At 36.4% G+C, this 27512-nt stretch overlaps 2 protein-coding genes across 5 annotated transcripts in view; one reads left to right on the forward strand and one right to left on the reverse strand.

Moving 5' to 3' along the window:
• The window catches only part of ACSS3 (acyl-CoA synthetase short chain family member 3), a 79807-nt gene extending 56140 nt beyond the window's left edge, over positions 1-23667 (forward strand). For 2 of the 4 annotated variants that reach the window (XM_015857410.2, XM_032443745.1), the window contains 7 exons: positions 5330-5425; positions 8901-8964; positions 17987-18068; positions 19011-19133; positions 22116-22215; positions 22295-22470; positions 22759-23667. In XM_015857410.2, the coding sequence (XP_015712896.1) occupies positions 5330-5425; positions 8901-8964; positions 17987-18068; positions 19011-19133; positions 22116-22215; positions 22295-22470; positions 22759-22824 (707 nt within the window). In that variant the 3' untranslated portion in view covers positions 22825-23667. The other 2 variants (XM_015857411.2, XM_015857416.2) reach the window with 2 other exon arrangements.
• Positions 23668-25300: 1633 nt separating this feature from the next.
• Positions 25301-27512, reverse strand: part of PPFIA2 (PTPRF interacting protein alpha 2) — a 277323-nt gene continuing 275111 nt past the window's right edge. The window contains exon 32 of the mRNA XM_015857426.2: positions 25301-26790. The gene's annotated coding sequence lies outside the window, so the exon portion shown is untranslated. The remainder of the gene's footprint in view (positions 26791-27512) is intronic.

Raw genomic sequence — 27512 nt, forward strand, 5'->3', positions numbered from 1 at the left:
ACAAAGAGTATGTGAAATTCTGTTTGAAGAGCAGTAAACATAAGATTGAAGTGGTGTTTAGGCTACAAGCACTGCAGCATGGCTATCTAGAGTCTGAGATGTCTTAACCATGCTTAATTACAAGTTGTGATTGAAGCCACTTACTGCTATTGAGTTGCAGACATGGAATGTTGTTGAGATTTTTCTGATGATGAATAACCTGGGATACTGATATTTTTGCACAATTTGATGCTGAAGGATGAAGAACTTAAAAACTTATATGAGTATTTGATGATCTGCCCCTCTCCAGTACATATTTTTGTGATGCATTAGGTTTGGTTTTATTATATGGAAACAGTATGGTATGCTGTGATGTAGATTTTGAATGCTAACATCTGTCTGGTATTGTGGTTTTCTGTCGGGGAAAGCCCAGCAGTAGTCACCGTGCTGGGAGTGCATGTTCCTGTTATTGAATTCTTCATTCCATCTTTTCTGGCATAACTAAAATGACCACTGTGTGCAGGGAGCGTGTGCAGAGTGCTTTCAGAGCTGCTTTCTTGCTGTGTGGATGGATTTGTTCATGAGTACTACCTAACCTTTCTCCCTTCCACAGACCTGTATCTCTGTTTTATCTGTGTAGCCTTCAGCTGTTATAATTCCCTTAATACTTCTTGACCAAGATTACAAATTTGCTAGGAGAATGGCAGGAATGGCTGAAAACAGCCCTGCTGCAGTAAGAATTTAGTTCATTACATGTATTGTGTTTGTTTATGTGTTAATGTTTGGCAGTTGCTCCTCTTTTCTTTTGTCTCCTGCACCATATGAGCTCCTCACCTCTTCTGCATGCTTCATCATCTTTCTCTTGCAACCTAACAAACCAAAACCAGGTAGCCTTACGTTAGTCACTTAGTGTAGCCCAAACTCAAATATAAATATCAGAATGCAGTGCATTTTCCCTAAAATTTTGTCCTTCAGGGAATAAAGTATTTCAGGAGTGTGACAGTATATAGTGTTCAGGAACATGAGACACAGTTTAGGAATTGTAATGCATCAGCACTGTAGGCTGTACAGGACATTTTTCACCTTGAATGTTGTGTTATTTTGAAACACTGTTTTGTTTGAACTTGAATGTGCACTACAAATGAGCGAGACAGTTTTGGGAACAGAACTTAATAGGTGTAGCTCTGAATAACCTGGCAGAGCTTGGCTTCTTCAAAGCAGGCATGGGGAAGACAGAGCCATTCTTATGCAAGAAGTCAGGTGTACCCATACAAACTTCCCATAGTGCTTGTAAGCAAATGCACTCTTTGTTTCTGCATCTGCAGCACTTTGTCTAATGTAAGATTAGCTGTCAGAAACACAAATGCAACAGAAGTGCCTGTATCAGGCTATCCATTAGCTGTCCAGTATAACTCAATATTACTGAAATCTCTTTTAAGTCTTTTATGTATGTATGGAGTAGGATAAAATGAAGAGTCGCATCTTTGAAATCTGAAAGTTAATTTCTTTAGATCAGCCCCTATGCTGAAAATAAAAACGTAATGGGGGACTTGGGACATTTTAACAGCCATGATTTTAAGACAATCTCTCAGTGATTCTGTCTTGTGAGTCCCAGTGAAGTGCTTTTCATTATTCTCAGAGGTAGATACATTTCCTCCATTATAACTCAAAGCAGATGTTGAATGTAGTTACATGCTAGTTGTGAAACACTGCTCTTCTAAATAGCTGTTTCATTGTCACATTATAAGGTGTTATGCAGAAATGAAATTGGTTTTATGGTCCAGTTGTTCTGAAGAGCCTTCCCCAGCCAGAGGACTGCTGACTTGCTTGCATAGGGAGTGGAAGATTTGCTCCTTAAATGTGTGTTGAAAGAACAGATCAGAAGACAGATCTGCTGTTTTATTTGTAACACTGGAAATACGCAATTCTCTAAAGATTTCAGCACTAGAAATCTGTGAAGACACTGCACATTAATTTAGAGAATCTGCAAGTATAAACAAGTGATGGGTATCTGTCTATTTCAAAACCTGGTTTAAGAGGTGGGTAGAATATAATGTCCATTTGACAAATGCTATCCTTCTTCAGCCTCCTGCTGAATTTTACTTTCTGATCTATGTCTTGTAACTTGTGAGTTGACTCAAATTTAATTCAGACCAAAGACTTTTAAGTGGTCTTGCTTATTGGAAATATTAAAAAGACCACATAGTACTTGTATTACACATATTTGATATGGAGGATTCCTCATCAGTAGTTATTTTTCTGTTTTCTTTTGAACAACGTTGATTTTTTTTTTCAGTGAGATTTTTGATTCAGTTCCACTTTCAAGTCAGGCTGTTTTCTCCTTGATGAAAAACACTCTCATGAAAAGCAGCTGCTGTTTTCTGATAGGGTTGGGAAATTGATATTTCAATCCAGCATCCTGTTTGAAAGATACACTTTGATTTCCCAAGAAATGTAAAGCACAAAGACCCATGCTACGCTTTGACAGTATTCCTTGGTGCTCCTACTTTGTAAGGGAATGTTTAGCATTCAGAAACCGTAAACCTAACACAAAGAGTGGATACTTCTGGGGTGTCTTCTATTAATTAGTATCTGCTCTAAACACCAACAGTCCATTTTTTTTTTTCTTCTATATAGAAAGTCTTAATTCAGGCATGGGAATTGAATGCACAGCATAGAGATTAGAGCACTGGTAAATATGAAAAGGATGTATTTCCACAGGTAGTTGAGAAGACAATAGAAGACACAACAGCAATTATAAAGGCCTATTCAGAAAGTTTTAGAACTTGTGATTCTTGTTTAGAATAAATGGACTTATATGCAGTCCTGTTCACTGTTTTCCAAAAAGCAGAAACACAGACAAAGTAGTATGACAAGGAGTGATTTCCATTTTAGTTCACACAGTTTTCATTAGCAGTGCACTGGAGAACCAAGCAAATCTAAACTAATTTTCAGAAATTTCACACATTCTCTGTTTCTCCCCAGAGTTCTCTGATTGAGAGCTCTGCTGTTTGAAATGTTTGTCAGCTCCTGAGCTGTTCTAAATCTTAGCGGTGCACCAGAGTACACTGATCCTTCTCACTCAGCAGTGAATCTAATTACTGTGCTTTGGTTATAGAATGTCTTTCTCACCTAATCTGTTACTGTATGCTTTTTAGTTCTTGATGTACAGTATGTAAAGAACAACACTTCGGAGTCCTTCTCTCCTCCTAATGCTGTCAAAAATAAACTTGCCCCTCTAGTGTCTTTTCCAGTTCACTGTACGCTGAGGAATATTTTCTTCTTTATTCTTAGGAAGAGAGGAAAGAAGTTGAGGTCAACAACTTACTCAGTATTGAGCAGAAAATAGAGCTCTGAAACAGCTGAATAAATTGTCGGTTTCTCTTCAGTATGATCATTGACTGGCTGCTTTAGATCTTGCTGATGTGTCACCTCTGTAATTGCAGCTTTTTGGAAGGAAAAACAAGATTAGTGCTTGTGTGGGAAACATGCTTTGTATAGAAAAATAGAAAAATAGAAATGTGAAACAACCAAGTCAACTTTTTAGCCCACCTGTGTTGGCATTGAGGGTTGTTCCACAGCTGAAGTTGGGCCCTAGATTAACCATGCGATGTTAATGCTAATTTTCAGCTACCTACTAACACCTAACTCAAAAGTACAGAAGCACGTGGCAGTTTTGTTCTTATAGAAATTGAATAGTCATTAAAGAACTGAGATGGCAGGGATGTACTGTGGAAGCTGAGAAAATCCACAGTAAAACCAACTGTAGTGACTTCTAATACAAGAGAACTGAGAATGTCTTCAGCTATCAGAGAGAAAAACAGAGGTCAACACAAACCTGCTTATTTGTGCTGAAGCTTGAGCTTATTGTGGGTTATGAATTTCAGGTCAAGCGACCTGAGAGCTGGGACATCTCCAGAGTTATAATACTACATATTTATAGTACTGGTGCCATGCTGTGCTCTTGGTAATATTTACAGCCACATAGACACTTCTGTTATTTTCCTACATCTCAGAGATACAGAAACATTTAAAAGAAATTTCTCTGTATTTTTTTCTTACAGAAAAGGGAAGGATAACAGCTGGTCTTTCTTTACACTTAGACTCTACTGTACGACTTAATTGTTCCTTATTCCTCTTCCTATCTTAACTCTTCTAGTATAACGGCTTCATGTGAAATTGAGCTTTTTTAAGGGAGAAAAAATGAGGGCAAGTGAGAAGGGAGGACTTTATAGCTGCCTAACTGTGAGGATAATTAGGAAGGTGTAGGCATACCAGGGGATATTCATGCTGTGTGAGGAAGGTATTCGCATTAGCTCTGCAGTAGGAATTGCAGACCTACTTGCCTTCTGTGGGCTCCTTGCAGGGAGCAAAGGTACATAGTACAAATGCTTAATTTATTTGTCGGCAGTTAGGTGAATATATTTCTAAGGTTCAAAAACTGGGAGAAATTTGTCTTCTGGCATAAAAAAACCACAAACACTGAACCTCTAATAATGATGTGGACAGTAAAAATTCATTGTTTTTAGATGCAGGAATAGAAAACAGCTGGACTATGATCACAAAGCCTGGAAGCAGTTTGATTCCCATTCCTTAGAGTATTCCTTTCAGGTTTATTTTGGCAGCATGTGAAATTTAGGTCTGAGTTCTCTACCTTATTTCTTTTTGAGCCTTTTCATTATTTGAAGTAGATTTCATCAAGAAATACTAATAAGAATTCCAGGATTATAAAAGAGGCATTTCCGACTTACCTGCATTATTTACAGTACATTTTTGTGAGGGGCTACCTTCTTCTCTATGGTCATCTTGACCAATATTGTCTTGGAATTCTGCATTTATTAACCTTCCAGACCTCAGAACTGTTAATAATTTCTCATTCCGCAATAGAACAACCGATACTTTGATATTGCCCTACAGGGATAAGATAATCAGCCAAAAATTGATTGTTGTTTTTTCTTGAATAGAACATTGATTTGTGAGATAAACGCTGAAATGCATCTACGACACATAGCGTTTATCATGGCTTTGCTGTAGGCAGTTTCCTACTGCTGTGGTGTGACCATAGCAGAATAAGCCGCAGGTGTAATGCAGAAGATTTTAATTTTGGATTTTCTACTGATTAATGGAACAACTTCCCGTGTGAAGAACACAAATTTCTGTGCTGAATTGATATTTGTTATATAAGACAGACAAATCTTATGAAATCTCCCATTGCTTGTCTGGCATTCAATTGTTTTAAATTTTTTTTTTATAATTGTGATGTGCTGTACTGTAAGCAAAACTTAGAAGCAATAGATACTAAATGATAATAAGAGCAATCTTACCTAACATACTTATTTTCTTTTAACAGAATCTGGTTCTCCGATAACTGCTTCATGTGTTGGTTTGGGGAACTCTACAACGCCTCCGCCCGGACAGGCAGGAAAACCAGTGCCAGGATACAATGGTAAGGCTGTGCTCAGTATGCTGCTAGAAAACCATACCACTTTTGTGCAATTTAAATGCAAGTTAGTTTTTAGACTTTATAGGGAAAGCATATTACGGTATTTCTAACAGATCTTCCTTTAACAAGGAGCTCTGTTCTTATGTCTTGTGAAATGTGACTGTACGTAACAAATTCAGAGTAAATCTCAAAACCATTGATGAACTACTTGTACCTTTATCATACAAAAGCCACAGCATGTATTTCTAAATTGGATATAACAAAGATACATAAAGAATACTGGGCTTTGTCTACGATTGCACAAATTAAATGAGAAGCAGCAGTAAAATGTATTGGCACATTGGGAAGAATGTTAATAATAATCATCAGCAGAAGAGGAAATGATAATTAGACAAATAATTGCTTTAACTTGCACTCTGTTCTCTCACAACTATATTATCAGTTTTCAGAGCCTAGATAGTTTTGTTGTGGGAGATGTACATCATATCTCGGAGGCTCACTTATAGTTATTTTCTTCTGGAGCCATGATTTCATATGAGAAATATCTTGACGTGCATAAAGAGAATTCTTAGTGTAACATCAGTTTCTTGCACTGATATGTCACTAGTGAACTAACAAGCAGCTTGTAAAATTTTCTAATGGCAAACTCAGTGTTTTTATTTTAACCTGTTTAATTCTTTTTTTTTTCTTCTTCTTTTTAAATCAAAGCCAGGATGCTGCCTATATATGTACAGGTGTGTGAAATCATTTTGGAGAGAGGTGCTCAACACATTATCTTTATTTCCAGCTGGGAGAAAGAGCAGACTATGAACAAACATTAAAAGGGAGAACAGAGCACAAGCTGTCTGGAAACTGTTTGTATGTAGAGAGTGTGGTTACAGGATTAAGAATGCAAAACCACTTTCATAGCTGGGAATTCTGATGTTAACACAAATTTTCAGATTTCCTTGAAGTCCAGAAAGTAATTAAATGTCTTAAAGGTCAAAATATCTTCCAGAAAGATTCCCACATCCTTGGGCAGAAAAAGCTTTGTTCTTTTTGATTCTAGTAGATGATAGAAATTAAAGTGAACATTTAAGAAGATAACCACTTTCAGCAGATCTGTATTTTGGCACTTACAGCATGAAGACAAAATATAGGTTAAAAACAACATTAAAACAAAGCCATCAATTTAGGAAAGAGTGAAAGGCTGCAATTGCATTACAAATGCTAGAAAAAATGTCTTGCCAAACGAATGTATGACAAACAAGAATATAAAAACGTTTCATGTACTTTTGAAACATGGCATCAAATGTAGGTAAGGAATTCCTTTATGCAGACCTGAGGAAATACCTAAAACATGCAATAAAAAGGAAAAAAAATAATCAGGTGAATACTGAAATTCACGGAAGTTTTAGGATAGACTTGTACCATTTTCAGTTGTTGGTTTGAAGCCAGTTATGCTCAGTAATGCAGCCATTCATGAAATAGTGGGTCTTGAAATTACTGTGTACTGACAGCTGTCACCCACGTCTGTTCTGATGTTTTGGCTGCTGTTACTGCATCAATGAGAAGGGTTTCCTATGCCATATAAAAGAAAGATTTTGTATTCTTAGGATATATGTGTAACTGGTATTGATTTTTGTATACTAATAACATTTTATTTATGCTGTCACATATGCAGAAAGCTACAAATCTACTTCTTTTCTTGTGAAGTACTGCCAAATTCATACAAAGCAACATTTGTATTTATAATTTCAAAGTTTAATAGTGCATATGGCATTTAAATTTGAATCAAAATGCCATAGCAATTTCTAGCACTCTTGCTTTAAATCTGACATTGAATTGTACTTTCTCTTTGGTCTACTTTTACCTTTTTCAGATAATTTCATAGCATTTTTCACAAACTGGAGCAAGTCTTGCATGTTGCAGCATTAATTCTGCTACTCAGTTATTCAGTAATTTAGTAGTATGCAGTGTAGCACCCACTTTCCCCAAATCTTAGTACATTGTAATGCATTTTTGCAAGAAAGGGAATAAATACTGGAATTCCTACCCTGATAAAATAAACTGTTTACATTTTACTTTTATATAATAAAAACACGAAAGTAAGTTGGCAGGGGGGAGGGGCAATTAAAGATACAGGGGAGTGTATTGCTGTATTCTGAGACTAAATTCTCAAAATGTAACATTTCCATGTTCTAGTAGCATCTAAAAAGATGTAAGAAAAAATATTTAAAGATTTTAAGTATATTTTATTTATATCAGTCTGCTGTTTTTCATTGAAGTGTTTTTTGGATTTCCATTCATCCTTTTGATCTCCTACCCCTGTTACTCCTTCCATCTCAATGAGTTGGTGTGACTGACTTGCCTTTGTCGATCTACTGAGCTCTTGCTTTCAAAGGGCTCTTCAGTTACTTAAAAAATACCATCCTCTGAAGGAGTGGCTTCAGCCAGAAATAGAACAATTACAGATACTTGGCTTTCTTTGGAGAGACAGATAAGAGATAACTCATAAAGCTCTTAGCAAGGTTTTACTCAGAAGTCTGTCATCTTCTTTTCCTCATTTGCTCTTTAACTTAATACAGAATGTAAGAGTATTTGTATTAATTTAATTCCATCTTAACATAGCTTTATTTGCTTGGGCAGACTTCAAAAAGCATTTTTAAAGTCCATGTCAGCCCAATCTGTCAAAACCATTCCTCTCTGTTTTTCCATGGTTTAGTCATTTCACTTTAATTCTACTCATCTAGGCCAAGTTAGTTAAGAAATAACATAGCCCAGCTACCGTTCCTTCCTGATGATGCCTGTGCCTTCAATAGAATGGGTGGTTATGTTGGACGTTCCAAGATGGCTACACTGAGGAGGCTATTTCAGGTGTTTTTCCTCAGAAAACTACATACTCTGTACTAAGATATAATCTGACGGTCATGGGTCATTGTCATCCATTGAAGTCTTCTGTTACCCTGCTGCACAGCTTTGGGTTATTCCCAAATTACCTTACGTCTTCGTGCTAGGCTGGAGTAACCCTTTTTGCTGAGGGAGAATCTTTTGGAGCCTGCAGAGAGCCTCTGAAAACCAGGCACATTTATTTATTGCTAATAACATTTCTCACGTTTGCTAGATGAGCTTCCAGTAATCTTAGTTATTTTTGACCCGTCTTATCTGAACACTTTTTGCCCATATTTGTCATGTATCCGAAAGATTCTTCATTATATGCAAGCTTAGATTTTACAGTATGAAGGTGCCTTTTACTTCCAGTTCAATATTTTTCCTTTTTTGACTTTGTTCTGTATCTACTCCCAGAACAGAAGTATTATTTAAAGCTTCTTGTACTTAAGGCTGAATGTTAATGTCATGAGATCATCCAGTATTGTACTCTGAAATTATTTAATACTTTTTGTTGCTTGGCTCTCAAGTGTGACGCAAGTTGATACTCATAATGAAAAACTCTTTCCTCCACTAACATGAGTTGTCTTCCCATATTACTTTTTTACAGTGATGATTCTGGATGAAAATAAGGAACCAGTGAAGGCGAAGACTTTAGGAAATGTTGTGGTAAAGTAAGCAAAGTACCTTACATTTAAGAGAATCTTTTTGGTTGAGATGGTTGTCTTTTGACCAAAATTCATGTATTCAACAGTAGTTGAAGTTTAAAGAGTTGAAGTCTGTCTCTAATGTTAATTGCAAACAGCTGCAATGTTTCGTACGAATTAATCTGGAAAAACTGCAGATGAAATGATATGGGTGAATGAATTTGGTTTTGGGGTTTTGTTTTGTTTTCCTTAAATTACAGCAAAATTAACCATTTTCTTAATTGCCAGACTGTTGGCACAAGATCAAGTATTGTTGTGGCAAGCACAATATTAAATTATTCCCTATACTTCTTCATCTTTCAGTTCAGGGAAATAATAGAGCAGTTGAGATTCACATGCTTTGGTGTACTGCTGTGATACTGTGTGCCCTTTCACTGCCTCCTAATCCCCGGTGATGTGTGTTCTTAAAGAGAGAAGATGCTTCTTGGTCTCTTTAAAAAGAGCAAGATGTCTCTGGGAGTACTTTGCATAGAGCAGACAGTTCTGCTGCGGCAGCGTTTGGACAGGTTGCCTGTAGGACAAGATTATAGCAAAAAAAAAAACCAAAAAAACAAGGAGAAGAAATAGAAACAAAACAAAAAAACTACCAACAAACCTGTAGATACATCAGTCAGTGACTTTTTAGTGCAGTTTATCAGTCTTGTCAGATGAGTTCTGTTAGATTTTCTCTTTTCAAAGCACAACTTTTGTAGGACCTTTTCTTAGATACGGGAGTTTCTGTTTAATAATGCTGTGAACATCAGTTACATTTCTTTTGTTTATTTTTCCTCCCTGTTTCCAGAACCTTTCCATATATCACGAAGACTCCAAAGGTTATTGCTTTCCACAGCATGTGTCAGCTGTGTATTCTGAATGTTTCACATGTGTTTAAGCAAATGAGATTTTCCTCAACTGGATAGCTACATTGTGATTAACATGTTAGCTCTGGCCTCTTTTTCCACTCACAGAAAATACTTAAGTTCTGGAAGTACATAAATGCCAGCAAATGCAAGACCCAGGAGAAATGCATTAATCAGCTTCTGTTCTGGTAAAATTAAGAGGGGTAGTGCTAACTCACATTCTTCATACTTGCTTAGATGAGTGGAAGAAGTAAAATGGTAAGCATTAAACCTCAGGGAACTGAAGTTTTTTCAGAAGCCAAAAACAGTGGGACAGATGTACCGATTCTGACGAGTGGTTAAGGAGAGAAGTTAACTGAGGGTTGAGGTAGTGGGCAAGTGAGCTGGAGATGAGATGCATGTATATACTACAAAGATTGGAGTATGCTGTAGAAGCACTGAAAAATACAGGCTGTGTAGCTGCACAGTGCTTGCTTGGGAGCCTGAGTTTCTAGATTGAGGAGTTTGCTCAGCCATATTACTGTCTAATATAACTAGACCACTGTGGAGGCGGAGGTATAGTATCAAAGGAGGGGTTTTACTGCATGACACATGTATTTTCAGATGGAAGTCTATGCCCTGCCTAATTTTGAGCACCTTAGGCCTAGCCACCAGGACTCACAGACATATGTTAAAGTGCACAAACAATCTTTCCTTAACCAGCAGACTTAGATTTAGATGTCATTTTTCTGTGACACCCATAAGATGTGCATTCATTCCACTGTGGAGTATGAGTAATTTAAATTGCACAAGCCTTTAATAGGCTGTGCTTTGCAGTGTCAGTAATCTAGGTCAGAGTGAAGGGCTGTCTTCTGAAGCTCTTGTCTCCTTAGTGCCTTACTATTGCCATCATAAAACTTAGGTTTGTAATCATTGGATACAGAAAGATATTTTAAAAGAAAAAGCTGTCACAAGCATTTAACTAGGATGGAGTAAATAAACTTCTAGATGTGCTTATGTTTCTCTGCTGACACAGAGCTTAGCCACCTGAAGCTAAGTGAAATAAATTCCATCCTTAGAAACTCTGCTGAATGAGCTGAATTATGTCTGCAAGCAGGTAGATGCCATTTCTGAGTTGTAACCTGGTATTTACGCGCCTGTCAGAAGGGGATACTGCCACATGAGGAGATCCTCTTGGGGCTATTGCCAAACTCTTAAGGTCAGGATTTACCTTCCCTGACACTGCTCAATATTTAGACATTTTTCTTAGGGGATTAAAAATATGTTTATGATTGATTTTGTTTGTTTTGTATTTCTTGGCATGTTTTTTGCTGCAGCCACATAAATCAGCAGGATAGTAATGAGGGCATTTTTTTTTCTTGTTTTTTTTTTTTGTTGTTGTTTTGTTTTGTTTCTGCTATACATTGTATTATTTTAGGTAGACTATTGGTGCGGGGTAACTTATTTTAGCACATCCTTATTTTTTATAATAAACATTCTGAAATAAGAGTAAGGGAGAAATTACACTATTTCAAAAAAAAAAGAAAAAAGTATGAAACCAGTTTTTAGGAGGTGAATTGTCATCCTTCTTTCTGCTCCAGTGTTTTTTCTGACACATTTCAAAACAGTTGAAAACAGAGCAGATGCGCTGAGTAGATCTAGAAGACAGATTCCAGATGTTTTATCACTTACACTATTTGAACCTGCAGTTTGTTAACAGAAGTAGGTTTTAGTGTAGTATCGTATGCAGCATGTTAGTATTTCGTTCCAGGTTTCATTCTAACAAGTGACAATTTCTTGGCAGTATTTATTCATAAGAATCTGTGATTGTTACGTTAATCACAACACATTTTCTGTCTTCTGCTGCATCCAGCTGAATTATTGTTTAGCATTATTTATTTATTTATTTATTTATTGTATTAGGGCTATTTTTCATAAAGCCCTCCTGCAAAAGAAGCCTTTCTCCTCATCGTTTATTTGCAGACTTGTACTCACACTTTAAACAGTGGGTATGATCCGTGTTTCTAGCAGGTTCTGCTTCTCACCTCAGTGTCCTCCCCATGTGTTCTGAAGGCAGCAAAGGAGTCAGGCTAGTTTTGTCTATTCCTCTATCATGCACTCAGCAGCAAAATATAGTTTACTGCTTTAGAAAGGAACAAGCTTGAACAAGTGTTTGCTTTATCTACAGCATACGTGAGCTGAGAAAATATTCTTCACTATTTCTTGGAGAGGAGTATGACCACACAGTACCTACAGCACAAGCTGTGCAAAAGTGGTATGATGCAGCTCTTGGTTATTTTTAGCCCAGTATAACTGCTGGTAAGGACTGTTGGGGGCTGCCTGAAGCCTGCAGTGCTCATAAGTATAGTATTTAAAATGCCTGTTCTTGCAATGAAGTCTTAAAAATATATCCTGCAAGAGTCAAATTGTTTAGGAGGATAATACTCATTACTCTGTCTCCCTACTCCAAATATATTACCTTCTTTAGTCATACTCACTTGATGTTTTTTTCATGTAATCATCATCAGCGTGCCCTGTGGAAAGATTTTTTTACTGATGAGGATGCACATAAAGGCTAATATACATGGACAGTGCGATAACATTTCAACTTCACAATTCTTCCAGGATAATGTAATCAAATGCAGTATCAGAAAATTTATGATGGAAGGAGAAGAGAAAATGAAGACTACTGCAGGTTATGAAGATGGTTTTGTATGAAGTGATCTTAAATGTACATTTCTTTTTAGCTGGAATCTTTGATCATGAAGGGTACTTAGCCTAGAACTTATTCTGAAATGAAAATGATAGCTGTAACGGCTTCTGTATCCTTTAGTAAGACCAGTCTAATTTAGTGGCACACTATTGCTTCTGTTGTTCCGACCTGCCTATAACTAGTACATGCCTGAAAAATTGTGTTTGTGTGTGTTCATGTGTGTAATCATGTTAAGCAATGAGAACTTTCCATGTTGTCTGTTTGTGAGAAATGTTAGCATGACGAAATACCATTCAAATTCTAGTGCCTTGGAAACCTCTTCTACATTATGAGGATTGTAAACTCATTATGTTTATTTAACGAGACAGTGGTCAGCTTTGTCTTATTTCCTAATATTATGTGCGTCCACAACAGGTAGACGACTACATTTGCCATAAACGCATTCTATCCTGAAAGTAATGTCTACCAGTACATTTCCCTCTAGATCCTTCCCGGAGTGCCTGTAAACATGTTACACTTCCTCTAGTGTTTGTGTAGTTAATTTTGTGCCACTACAACAGAGTTTTTTGCAATATATATTTTAAAAAGTAGTTTTACCATTCTCCACAGAAACAGGTAAGAATTTCTGTCCCATATTCACACAGATGAGAGATGCTGTAGTTGCACTGTGCAGTAATTCTGTTTTTTCAAGAATTTAGGATTGGCATAGGAAGAGGAAAGACAACGATAATGTTCTGTCAGCGGTTGCCATGATTCAAGTGATAATCCACCCCACTATATACAATCACACAAAGGTTTATATAGAATACTGTATGAGGATAACACGTAGACAAGGTTTTGCAAAGGATAGGTTGTGGTAAATATATAGCTTTGTACAATATTAGATTTTGTGTTGACCGGATAGAAAGATGGCAAATAACAAAGATTTTATTCTGTAGTGAAAAAGATGTTCAGAATTAGGCAACCCATTCACAGCTTCACAGTTTGTGGTACTGTGTTCAAACTTTATACGATGTTTGCAGAGCAAACAGTTGGATGTTCAGTAAAAAGCTTACTCATTTAATATTTCTTATAATGCATTTAAAATTTAAAAAAAATAAATAAATCAGTATTGCTGTGGAAGTGTGTTACAGCAACAAGCAGCCTGAAGCCAGGAATGTACTCATTAAGATTCACAATAGAAATGTGCTAACTGAAAGAGCTTAAAGGAAAGAAATTAGAAAGGAATAACATGTAATATTTCACAGCACACTGTGGTACCTCAGTATCCCATTACAGATAATGAAGAAAAACCTTTTAATACTTGATGGGGAACAGTTCAGTATTCTAGCTTGGGATTAGCCCATGGGAAGTACTATACTTCCTGCTTGTGCTATTCCCCACCCCAAGCAATAATGGAGGCCAAGGAGGCAATGTCAGTGTTTTTAGACAGTGAAAGAGAAATTCCATCCAAAGTGAAGAGAGAGATAAGACCTTAACTGAGAAGACAGATAGATACATTTATAGTTAAATTTGATCTAATGATAAAAAATGATGCTCATTATTCTGAGATTTCTTTATATGGATGTAGTAATCCTCCAAATTGAAATATCTGAACACACTGAGAAACATTTATCTTCCTCATGAATGACTGCTTGAGTGTCTGAAAGTGATTAAGCAATACTGCCATTGCTTGAGCTGTCTTTTTTTTTTTTTCTTTTTTGTAGTTTTGTTGACATAGTCTTCCATTTTGGAAATGGTATTTTAACATTTCCTATTGATTTTTTTTCCCCCCCCCATATAAAATACCCAATTATTACTTAAAGTAGCAGAAAATTAAAGACTGTGGAAAAGAGCATATTCCAGACCAGTGCCCGGAAGGAAGGTCTCTATGGAGAGAGAAGTGTTTCTTGTAGAAAAGTGTAAAGAAAGAGTGTCATCTTACATAGACTCCTTCAGTACATTTTTGTGGTTAACACCTAAGAATAGTTTGCTGTATTTTAAAACCAAGGAATGTACTCTAGAAAGCACTAGCTTTCTAATTAGGTTCTTCAGTATTAGAGTGGGCATACCTCTGAATATGTAAGTTCCTTGAAGGAAGTTAGCTGGTAATGAACAAAATCCTTTGTTATTCAGTAGGGAAACTGAAAAGGAGCCGATATATTCTGTGGATGTGATATTAGTAAAGTAACTAACGCATTATTTTGCATTTCTGATTCTGATGTCTGTTTTGCAAAGAGACTGCTAAGAAGCTGGGTTTTAGAAAAATATGAATACTTGAATAAAATTCATCCGAGATCTCTCAGCCAGCTCACCACGTTTTTTTATCAGCTTTGTCTTTTTCTTTTACACTTTCAGTGTGGGAGCATTTCTCCAAAACTGAGCTGAATACCTGTGGGTAACATTCAAATGTTTTAAACTCTTTCCAGGCACTTAAATATATATTATATGTATATATATATGTATAATATTTTTCCTTTTCCTCACTAACTTTTAGGGTTTTTTTCCTCCTAAATCCATGCTGAAACCAACTACCATCTGTGACCCTTTTCAGCTAAGGGAGTATTTCATGCAGACTGGTAAATAAATGTTCAAGATCTCCTACCCTTCTCCACAAGTGTTCTAGTACTGTTGTTCCCCATATCTGAAAAAGCTTCAAGATTGGAGATGGTTTTCAAACTTAGTATCAAGAATTTTTTGGAAGAGTAACATTTACACACAGCATTACATAAATGCTGAGTAATAATACAGCTGCCAGTCAAGATGACTTGGCTCCATTCACTGGCTGAATTCTTGTAACAGTGGCGTACAGTTGCTTTGACTGGCTGTAATGAACAGCCTGTAACTGCCATTGTCTACCATAAAATAAAGGGATGTCTTTTTTCTGAATCTCAGCAAGGTTGTGTCCCTAATAGTTTTGACTTTCTTTTGTACCTTTCAAAATCTGTTTTTCTATTTAAAAGAACTTTTGAGTGTTGTCAGTAATTTTATTTTTTTTTTCTTTTTCCACCAACAAAAAGTCTTGCAACATTTTGCCACGTGGCATCCTGACATGACATGATGCACACAGCCAGTTGTTTCTGGGCTAAGTTAGAAGTGGGTTTGTCTCTGCAAGGTCAGCTGCTGCTGAATGAAAAGCAAATGAACTGTGAAACAATGCTTAAAAAGCATGCAAGCGTGTGCCATGGGCCCATTGCTTGGGAATTATTTTGCCTGTAAGATGGATGCATACAAGATGGCATTTAGGTTTTGCCTAGGAGATGGAATGCAGTTCGAAATACAAATAGTGTTTTATAAAAAGCAGTGAAGGAGCATTTTCAGATTGTGTGTTTTGTGCTGTAGAGATACCTGTTGTAGAGATACCTGTGGTAGTCCCTATTTTATTTTTCCTGCTTCTCAGCAGTATGCACTCTGGATGCACTGATCATTGCATTTTTTCTTAATGCAAACCAACCAAGCAATGGTGATGGGAGCAGTGATTATATTTTTGGTGATATGTTCCTTTCGGAGTTAATTTAATTGCAGAAAGCAAAACATTTTTTCTCATTTCAGCAGTAAAATTCTTTCTTCTGCTGAATGAAAACCAACTGAAAATCACTGTGTAGAGCTGAGGAGAAATGAAGGATTTTATCAACGTAAATTACCATTTCTCTCTTATCACAGGGATGTTTCAGACTTAAATAAAGTACAAAATTTGTAATGACTGAAGCTTCTAAGAACTGCTATGCAACCTACAAGCAGGCAACAACCATTGTAATTATCATTCTCTCATGGATGTTCTTGAATGTGAACAAGAGATTTTTATTTTAAACTCATATGTATACAAACACAGGAATTGATATATCACTTTTCTATTTCTTTACTTATTTGAGGCACATACTGTGTCATGTTTGTGTATCGTAAGTATGCCTACTTAAAAGGGTGCTTAAGGTCAGCTAGTGCGTTTCTACCAGATGAGCAGAAACCAACCTGCCCTCCTGAAAACAGGGTGCCTAACCAGGAAGTGTCTGGCCTTTTTAGCCTTGCCTTAACCGTAATTTTAGGGAATGTGACTTAAAATAGCCAGAATTCTCAGAGATAATAGTAGCACTTACAGTTGTATAGTCTATTGTGCTACTTAAACTGAATTAAGCATAAGATACCTGTGATTGTAGAAGTCATGAATTTGAATCATTGCTATGTCATGTGGCCTTTTCAGCACAGTTCATACTATTTCTACCTTAGGTATTTCTACCTTAGGTATTTCTACCTTAGGTAGAAATACAGAAAACTTCTAAAAATTATTGTTATGGTTTTAATGTTAGAAATGCATCTTACAGAGCTGGAAGCACCTATTCTGTGACCTGAACATCACAGAAGACTTGTAATGATATCAGTGTTGCTGCAGGACTGAGAAGTGTTTCATTGCTGGAGTGTGTTGTCTTTTCTGGTCATAGAGACACTGTCAGCATGAAAAATAAAATGCCCTGGGATAAAGATTTGCTTGTTAGGCAATCTAGAAAATGCAGGCATGAGCATTTTCTAGAAGGCATTTAGAATTTTACCTATATAAATGTGCTTTCTGGCATGATCATGTTAATACTAGGGTTAAGCTGTATAAAGTTTGTGAATGTTGTATGTCTGAATAGGTATCTCTTAGAATTGAACACAGTTTACTTGAACTGCCTATAAAGGCAGTGACGGAGAAAAATGTCCACTCCTTTATTTTCTGAGACTTCTGTAGCTCCTTTTTCTGTCAGATAGCAATGTGAAATGCTCTGTCTTTTGTCATGCCCCTAGCTTTGACTGAGGACTGAATATATAGTATGTATTGAAAACTCAGCTAATAAGTCATTACATAATTTTAAAATTTCACTACTTCTGTATATATTTTATATATATTCATATACCTATTTATATTTTAAAAAAGAATCCAGTCATCTTAGAATGATTTAAAATTGATATTTTTTTTAACAATATACTTCAAAGAACTCCTCAAGTAACTGATGAAATAATGCACAGCTAGAAGAATAGAAATATTTTGTTTCAGATTACTGTGGTCAAAGTCAAACTATATCTTATTATAGAAACTGAAGATGAATATACCTGATAATCTGCATGACTATACATGAGTTTGTTATGTGTTAGAGTGAGAGCGATACCTATAATGAAGTTGTCTGAATCGTAGCACATATGCACACATTTCTGACAGATACGTAAATTGTTGAAATCTTGAATGCTGGTTGTGTTTGTAGTATAGTATATAGTGTTTGCTAGACCAAGCATTTTGCTGAATGTTAGAGATGCTAATGCTTTCTATAAGTTCTGATTTAGATACATTTTAATGCTATCCTGTTTGTATAGTGAGTGTTTTTTGAATAATTTGTTGATCTCATTCCTTCTCAGGGATTATTTATCTGAATGTAAGTATGAACAGAGAGCAGGAGCTGTACTTGTTGGATGTGTTTCTAACTATTTTACCTGATCTTTTCAATTTAAGGTTACCTTTGCCTCCTGGAGCATTCTCAGGCCTTTGGGAAAATCAGGAAGCATTCCACAAGTTGTATTTCCAGAAATTTCCAGTAAGAATTACAAAATGAGTTGTGTAAACTTTTGGTAATCTTGCAGCACTGAAAGACATGAAGTTTCAATTGGGTAAAATATTATGTCTTTGGTACACTTCTTGCAGTTTTGAGAACATTTCAGGGTAAACATTTCTTCATGCTTACTCCAGCTTTAGGGGACACTGAATCTTTTCAGAACTGAAAAAAGAAAGACAGAAGCATGAAGTTTCTAAACCTATAAGTTGTTTTATGTCATTTGGTCTAAAAACATTGCTACATCTGCAACCTTAGTCTAGAATAGCTTCAGATATCCTTCTACTACTGACATGCAGCTTTTCTAATTTAGTGTCAGTTCAAAATACGCACTTGTCTGTAATGTGTATAAGTACATAGGAGGCTTCTTACCGAATATCTCACATCAGATGAAGTATCTAAGAACATGTCTCCTTTCCATGTAGAAATTGATAGACCGTTATAGATAGGCTGTCCAGAATGGAAAGTTTGGTCCAATAACAGGAAATGAGTGACTAAAGCAGGCAGAGTATTTTCTTTATACTGGCATGTTGATGGTGTATGGATGGGTACAGCAAACAGGAGTATCTTTAGGGTCAGTTTGACATCTGTCATCGTGTTGTAACAATTCCACTCTTCTTGTGTAGATTCAGGCAATGTCCTTCTCTGAACTGTCAGGGATCAAAGCAGGCAGAGTGGAAAAAGTTCAGATTTATGTACTCCATTTTCTGTTCTGTGTTAATAAAGGCTGCAAAACCTCTGGAAAGGAGCTCCAAGGTATATGATAATAGTGGTGAAAAATAACACAGAACTAAATCTTTCAGGCATCAACAGCTTACTTTGTTTGACACAATCAGTTATTTGCTGGCTTCATGGGAAATAGATGGCTCCTCTTACTAGTATATTCTAAGGTTGTTTTTGTTGTTGTTGTTGCTGTGTTGTGTTTAGGGATATTATGATACTATGGATGCAGGCTATATGGATGAAGATGGCTATTTATATGTCCTGTCTCGAGCTGATGATGTGATCAATGTTGCGGGACACAGAATTTCAGCAGGTGCAATTGAAGAGGTGAGCACTTCCTGGTAATATTATAGAAGAGTGAAAGATGCATAAAGTAAGGCAACTTTATGGAGAAGGAAAATCTCAGAGAAATCACTCTTCTTTCTGCTTGTTTTAAATGTTTTAAATGTTTGGTGTTTGAATTCTTTTAACATAGACTAACATTTACTGCTTTTTCTTCATTTGAAGAATTTCCTTCTCTGTTCTTGAGGGTTTTTTTTTGTGTCAGTCTTATTGCATGAGTAGTACTAAATGAACAATGGAAATTTCTGTTAAATCCCACTGATAAATTAAAAATCATTAATGTAATAGCCATGCAACTCAGAAGGCTGTAAATATTGCAGTTAACATTTCTATCTGAATTTCAGGTCTGTTTTCATTTCCCTCTTCATAAGCACTGTGATTGCTATTCCCAAATGATATAGCAGTTGTTTATTCAGGGGGGCTAGGAAAAGGTGTGCTGACCATGTACAAAGAAAAATCCTTTTTTAAAACTCTGTATTTGACTGTTCACTGAATCACAAACTAGTTTGTTGTTTGCCTGGTTTTTGTTTTGCTTTCTGATACTGGTTTTAGCAATATATTAATTATTACATTGTTATGTTTTGGCGACTGCAGTGGTTTGGTTTTTTTTAAGACCAGATAAGTATAGTCAAAACAAATTCTAATAAAAGCAGACAGTGCTTCAAAGAATCAGTCAGCCAGAGTTGAACCAGCTGCAGTGCTGATATGGGCCTGTGAGGACAGAAAGATGGCTTTCAGTCTGCTTAAACTTATTTCCCTTTGAAGTGAGATTTTTGTGTTGTTCTTCTACAATGGGGAATCTCATCCCTATCCATTACTGCTCTGTTGCTCAAGGGTATTGCTCCCTAGCTTCAGGCCAGATCTGAAGCTGTACAAGGAACCAAATTATCTTCTCATTAGTGTCATCTTTGTATCTGAAACTAGTCCCCAGGTAAGCATAGCTGTTTTTTCCCTTTTAGTTACAGCTTCCCCCTGAAACGGTGCTTCGTCACTACAGAATTCTGGATGCTTTTCTTTTTGTCTTTTGAACAAAGGTAAAAAAATAAAAATAAAATAGCATTGTTAGTACATTCACAGCGAATTGCTGGTTAACTTGAAAAGCATTAACAAGAATACAGTTAGCTTTTCAGTAAGATCAGTAAATACAGAATTGGAGGTTTAGTGAACAGTCTTCTAATTGTCATTCACCTTGTTGGGCAAATGTATGCATATAAATGCATTTACATTATAGCTGTGTTACAATATTAACCAGTATATCCTTAGTGACTTGGTGAAGAATTTCAGCTTCACTATATTTCGAGCAGTTATTTTCTTTATCTGTTAATATCACTGGAGCTCCATCTTTACTGAGATGCGGTAATTCTACTGGTAACCTTGCCAGTCATTAAATATTTGCCACTATGGTAACCTTAGCTTGTGTTGATCTGTCCATCGTGTCTGTACATCTGTGATTCCAAGCTTAGCCTGACAACTTTTTGAATATACCCAAATGAAGTCTTGTCTGTCTAATGCAACAGATGTAAAGTTGAGGAATTTAGCATGAAAAGTTCCCTTTTCTGACAGTGGGATTTCTGACTGCTGCTGCATTAGAAGTCCCTTGTGCCCAGTAACTGTGTTCAAGAAATGCCCTTCATTTTATCTTACTTGTCACCTAAAATTTTTTACTGGTGCTCATTTTGTTTTCTGTTCATCTTTTCAGCCTGTCTTAAAAAACTGATAATTTTTAAGTTAGTATTTACACTTCCAGTCATATGAAATTACCTGTCCCAGTGTCAACAGCATATTGATGGGATTTTTTGATAGACCAGCCAAGGAAATTAATATAGATCTTACCAGTCTACTTTTCTACAATTCACTGAAAAGCAGATGAAAAGTAGTTTCATCTTTTTCTCTTTCTTAGTTCTGTGTCAGTCAGGTTGCTATAGGCAGGATCAAGAAGTCAGCATAGAAAAAGAATGCGTATTTAAAGCACAAAATTGAATGCTTTGTGGATTAGAGGTAGCCCAGGCTCATAGGTTTATGTCATGCAGTGAAATATCACTGGGATTAGGAGTTGCATGAAGAAGCTTGGTGCTTTGGAAGAGGATTCTCAGTTACTGGTGTTCTGAATCCAGCTTAGCTCCCAACTTAGTGACACACTCTCAGTATCCATTGAGACATCTTGGTGATTTTCTTTCGGGAAATAGGAATCTCAGTTGGCTAATTGAAAACAAAAGAAACTCTTAGTCTTTTTTCTGAAAATAGTTTGAGATATTGGCGCTGCTGCCCATCGCTTGCGTGATTGCATAGAAATGTGGTAGTAAAGAGTAGGCTTTGGTTCAATTCCTTTTTTTGTCTGTGAAGGTTGAGACCTCACGTTTCCAGGCAGATCAACTGAGCAAGCTGACCTAGGGCTTGTATTTGGCTTTAGTTGAAGTTGTCTTAATGAAGCAAAGAACTGAAGAGATAAAAGGCATCGGAGAGGATGAGCCAAAGTGAATACAACTCCATAGGCCTGCAATAGCAGAGCTTCTGAGGTTTTAGTTCTTAACTCCACAGCATCTGTAATGTTAGACTGAGGTGTGTTTTTGTTTTTGTTTGTTTGTTTGTTTGTTTTTCCCAGCAAAAAGCACACTAACAAAAACCTAGATGTGACAGTCTTGTTTTCCCAAAACTATAAGGATACACTTTTGCTTTGTTCAAGCCTGGATTATTTCTATTTGATTCTGTGATTCTGCATTTGTATCTTATGCTGCCAATGTTTTTATTTTTTAAATTTGTTTGAAGAATACACATCAGCACCTATGAAAGTATTCACACATGCATTTGCAGTGTGTGTAATTAGAGTCCTGAAGTGTACTGACTAAATAATTACTGATGCCAATATTTAATCACTAAGTCTATTTTTATGTCCCTCCTTGTGGAATTTCTTCACTGAAATGCTCAGATTATTATTAATCTAGTTTAGTTTTGTTTTCTGTCCCTCAGTGTGTTCTCCGCCATCATGCTGTAGCGGACTGTGCGGTTGTAGGCCAGGAGGATGCCTTAAAAGGGCACGTTCCCTTTGCGCTGTGCGTGCTGAGACATGGTGAGAGATGATTCATACTGGTGTTAGTAAAACCTGCAAGAGTCCTAGAATAATTAAAGGACGTGAACTTCTTCACTAGATATAAAGACAGAAGAGAAGAAGATTTTGGAAGATATTGTTGAGCGAGTTCGAAATAACATTGGCCCTGTGGCAGCTTTTCAGAAGGGGGTGTTTGTGAAACAGCTACCAAAAACACGTTCTGGCAAGATACCACGTTCAGCTCTTTCTGCACTGGTCAGTGGAAAGCCATACAAGGTAAGTGGGGGCTGTGTGCTTGAATGAATTAGGCACTTGTGCGCATCCAAAGACACATCAGCATGGTTTTGATTCTCTAGACCATACTAGAACTGGTCAATACATACTATATTGTATTCTACTCTGTTTTACTTACTAGATTCATGTTCCAGAGCTTTCCAGATAATTTTCTCTTGACTGTTTTTGAAGGTTAGATTTAGAAGATTCTGAAATTCTGAAATAAAATTGATTTACTGTTGAAGGACATCAATCTATTATTACATGCTTTTGCATATTCTTCGTTTTCAGATAACGCCAACCATTGAAGATGCTAGTGTGTTTAAACACATAGAAGAAGTGCTGAAGAAAAAGTAAATGGAATAACGGTCCAGTAAAAGCGTCTGTTATTGAAATATGCAAGGACTTTCTATGAGGCAATGCATATTTTAATGACTAATAATGATAATGATCGGGAATACTTTTTAAAACTCTTTTCTACAGATACTGTGTTCTTTTACCATACTGTCATAGTTAATGAAGCGTACTGAAGTCTCTGTGTGTTGTCATTGTATGCTGGATATTAAGATTGCTAAGAATTTTAAATAGAATTCATACATTTCTCTATCCTTCAAGGGAGTCGCTATATTACTGTGATAGAATCATGGAATCACAGACAGCTTGGGTTGGAAGGGACTTCAAAAGATCAGTGCATCCAGCCTTTCATAGGAATAGGGTACCTAGGAGAGATTATCTGGTACCCTACTGAATTGCATCTTGACAGCCTCCAATAGTGTGGGTTCTGCTATATCTGTTATTGCATAATGATACCAGTAACTTGAATTTGACTAAAACATCTTTCAGGTAAGACTCAAACTGAAGACAGCTGTAAGTAAGTAGAAATCCTAATGTGAAAGTCACTACAGACAAAACTTGTCTTCATTTAAAAATTAGAAACCTTGTGCCTTTAAAATTTTTATGAGCTTTAATTTTTTTTTAATTAGTTTTCTAGATTCCACTGATTCTTTTTTCCTAAGACTTTCTGTTAGAAATTAGATTATCCTAAATGTTTTGTTCAGTGACATTTTGAAATGTCTTTTTTTTTTTATGTGGAATAATAGATGATTTCTGACTTTCAAGTTTGTTAAATTAAATCTTGATTGTGGTGGTGTTGAATGGAAAATGTGTATTTTAAATAAATGCAGGCATTTTTGCTTTGGATTATTATTATTATTATTTTTAATAATTTTGGTGTGGTGGCTTTTATTGCTCTTAGGATAAGTACAACCAGGATGTGCTTTCAGGCATAATTAGATGTTTCAGGCCTGCTGGTATATATTTAGCTAAGAAATTTAGCAAATACAGGTATTAGGCAGCCCATTTGTGATGACATATCTTCAAGGTTCTCAGCACACCAGGAGATGGAGGATGCATGCTCTAAATGCATTAATTCTCAAGCTGCCGTTTTTAACTGAAGAAGAAATGTAAAATCCTTGTAAAAATACGTGAAATACATATAAGAACAAATGAAAAGTCTAAAAGCAGAGAAGTTATTCATATTCAGCATTGCTTTTCAGAGGAATAAACAGCAAGTAGTTGCCAAGTTTAGAAGCTGTGAGCATAGTTTAAGACCTTTTTATTTTCTCTGGAAATCTTTCAAGATCAAGACTGAAAAGGAGGAGAGGGGCAGAGTTGTCAGGTGCACTCACTGCTCCTGCCCTGCTCATGCAGATGATTCCAGAAATACCAAGTAATTTCTTTGACGGCGTTTAGAAAACCCAGATACAGAGCAGCAACAATGCACTATGGAAAAACATTCTTTTTCTTTCCCAGAGGAGCCTTTTTTATTCTGAGCAACTGTGATTACAGAATGTTTTGCTTACAGGTTTGGGCTTGTGCCTAGCTGGGGAAAGGGAAAGAGGTGGTTATTCCTGTGCGTGGGTCTGTTGCTGCCCAGCAACGTGGTTTTATAAACAAGGAAGAACAATTGCATTTAACAAGCGATAGGAGATTACTCTTTCTTCTTAATTTTGTTTTTATAGAGAAGAAACACGTGAGTAGATCTGAATAGCCAGGGATTTGGATGGAAGAGACTGGCACAATTATTATTCACTAGTTGTGGATTGGAGCCATGTAGACAATGTTTAGCATAGCCATCATTCCTAACTGTTGGGAGTAGAGCCTTAGCTCAGACAGCGGAGACAGGTACGTACCAGGAGTTTTTATGTGCCAGCCTTGGATCAAACTGGACTTCATAATAGCTCTATTTTTAAATAATGTGTTTTTAAATATTCTGGTCTGTTGTTTTTTTTTTTCCCCACTGTGGACATGAGTTGGGGTTACTTCTAGGCACTATGCCTAGAGCTTCTGTTCCAAGAGCTTGCTCATTCCTTTCGTAACATATCCCATTTCCCTCTATGCTCCCACCCTGAATTGGTGTGTGGGCTGAGGAAAAAAATACTGGAAAATTGGAACTGGACTTCAAATAGCGAATTGTATTCAGATGATACTACAGCCACTTCCAGTGGTGTCTGAATTGCTTTACTTTTTAACGAGCAAAGTAGGTCGAAGGAGAGCTGATGTAAGGAACATCAGCAACATTGGATAAGCCCAGGGAATTCTATGTTGAGGAGCCGTGTCCCCGTACAGCTGTGTTCTATCCAAAGCCGTCCTATGAGCCACATCATTAAGCTCTGTGCTCCCTCTCGTGGCAGATTCTGGCCAGTAAATTCACTGTAACTCATACCTGTTAGTGGCTAAATGTGCTTAGGCTTTGTTAGCTACGAGAGGTATATGGCATCCAAACTGTTTTAATGCAACTATGTACCAAGCTTAATAGACTTATAAACACAAATAGCACTGAATTCTTTTTTATTGACATTGGGGGAGAAAAATCTTTCACCATCTGATTGACTGAAGTTTGCCAAATGAAATAGACAAAACAAATGTTTATGTACGTGCAAACATTGCAGATCAAACTGCTAAAAGAAATAACTAAAAGACAGGTCTTGAGCTAAGATCAAGCAGCAGAAAAATAGCAAATAGGTAAATGACTATTAAGTAGGTCTTACTTTGAAACTTCCCATTTAAACAAAGAATAAACAACAATAACACCACCAAATAAAGCCACAGCAGGTAATAGTTGCTCTTCTAAACTTTTATACACTATATATTAATCACTCTGTCTTTCAATTATTTCCTCTGATAAAACAGACTTCGGTGAAGTCTCAGCAAGGCCATCTTGGCTAAAAGCTTAACGTTAGACAGGAGCCTGTCTAATGCCCTGTTGTGATGAAGAAATTGTGGGGTTTAGCTTCTCTTTCATTTTCTTCATGGAATATGTTTGAAAACTTGAGAATCTCATTTTAAGCAATTACTAGTTTTGATATTCCAATGCTGGCTGGTGTCTGAAGATCCTGGAACGAAAAGGTGGCTCTTGGTAAAGCAAGATTCTTCTTGGTCCGCAGGTAACATAGAAGAAAGTTTTTGGTTTTCATATAAATCACGTTTATTAAATTCTTTTTTTTTTCTTTTTTTTTTTTTTTTTTCCTTTTTTTCTTTTTCTTTTTTTCTGTAAACAGTTCTTCTGGGTTTATGTGTGTGTCTTTAAGAGGTGAGCCATCATGGTGCTTCTCTATAGGTATCTGACATTAATTCTGTCTTTAGAGGTCCATTTTGGCTCCAGTTCCAGGTTATGTCATTCTATTATACATCATCAGAGGCAGGTGTTCAGCTTGAAATACTGACAGATTTTTCAGTAGGAACATGTTGAAGCTTCTAACTCTGCTAAACATATTTGTTTGACTTTTACAATTCAAAAACCGTAAAAATGGTGTAATGGAAAGATACAAACAGTATTATTGACACTGTATTGTCAAATGTTTGCACTGAGACCCCATGTACCATAGATTTTATTTTAAAAAAATCATATTTATAACCATTTACATAAGACTTACACATTTTAAAAGAAATACATACACAGTAAATACGTAATGTCTAGTATTTTACATTAAAACAGATGGAACAATGTAAAAATGAGTGGCTTCATTTGATAAAAGCTTTGGATGTGTACTACTGCCAAATTTCTGATGACAGAAATGCTGAGAGGAAAAGGGGGAGGTTGTTTTGTTCTTCTCTTAGTTTGTTTATTTTATTTTTTTTTAAAGCAATTTAGACTTCATTTTTAGTATTGTTTTAAATTAACCAATATGTGAAAAGAACGTCAGATCTGTGAAACTTCGTTTTCTCTTCCCTATTACCCTGTTCTTGCAGAGAGTTTTAATGTTCTTTTTTTCCTAAGTAGTGGTAGTGCACTTCAGGTAAAGTAGAAGAAAGAGATGACATCTAAAGGAAAAAATAAAGAAGCATTAATTAGCGAGGTTCTGTCATGGCAGTTTGGTTTAGGACTCAATGACACTAAGTAAGCTGTTACACGTTTTACTGAAACTTCTGAAGGAAACATGTATTTGTTTTATCATTTCGGATCTATAACATAAATCTGTTAATTAAGCATTTTAATCTTTTGCTAATACACACTAATTCTTGATCAGAACAAACTCCCATACTTGTTCACTTCATAGCTCTTTATTTGGTTTGGTTTTTTTTTGATGTTTTGATTCAGTGCTGGTGGTTGTGGTTCCCTACTTCTGTAGGCCTTTGACTGTTTGCCCCAAAGCTGAATGTAGCTAGTTAAGCATACAGACTTTTTTTAATAGAATCAGTAAGTCTGGAAAAGCCCTCTGCCGTATTTAGTCCATCTGTGTGCCTACCACCAGTATTGCCCACTAAACCACGTCCCTTTTTGATGTACTCCGTGCTTCTCCTTGCTCACTGCAACTTGACAGCATTTACCTTTTTGACCCTCGTGATTTCTTTGCTATGGACCAGCTATTTCCGGATTATCATTAACATCTTTTTGGAACTCTTCTTTTCCATCTGTCTTTACAGATTCTCTTTGGAATCATTCACTGATGAAGTACACAGTTGATTTTACCAAATCCCCCAACATTTGATCAGAATAAACGTGTAACTGTGGTATACTCTTTGCACCAGCCTGTGGCAGTGAA

The sequence above is a fragment of the Coturnix japonica genome, chromosome 1, assembly GCF_001577835.2.
Source record: "Coturnix japonica isolate 7356 chromosome 1, Coturnix japonica 2.1, whole genome shotgun sequence".
Lineage (NCBI taxonomy): Eukaryota > Metazoa > Chordata > Aves > Galliformes > Phasianidae > Coturnix > Coturnix japonica.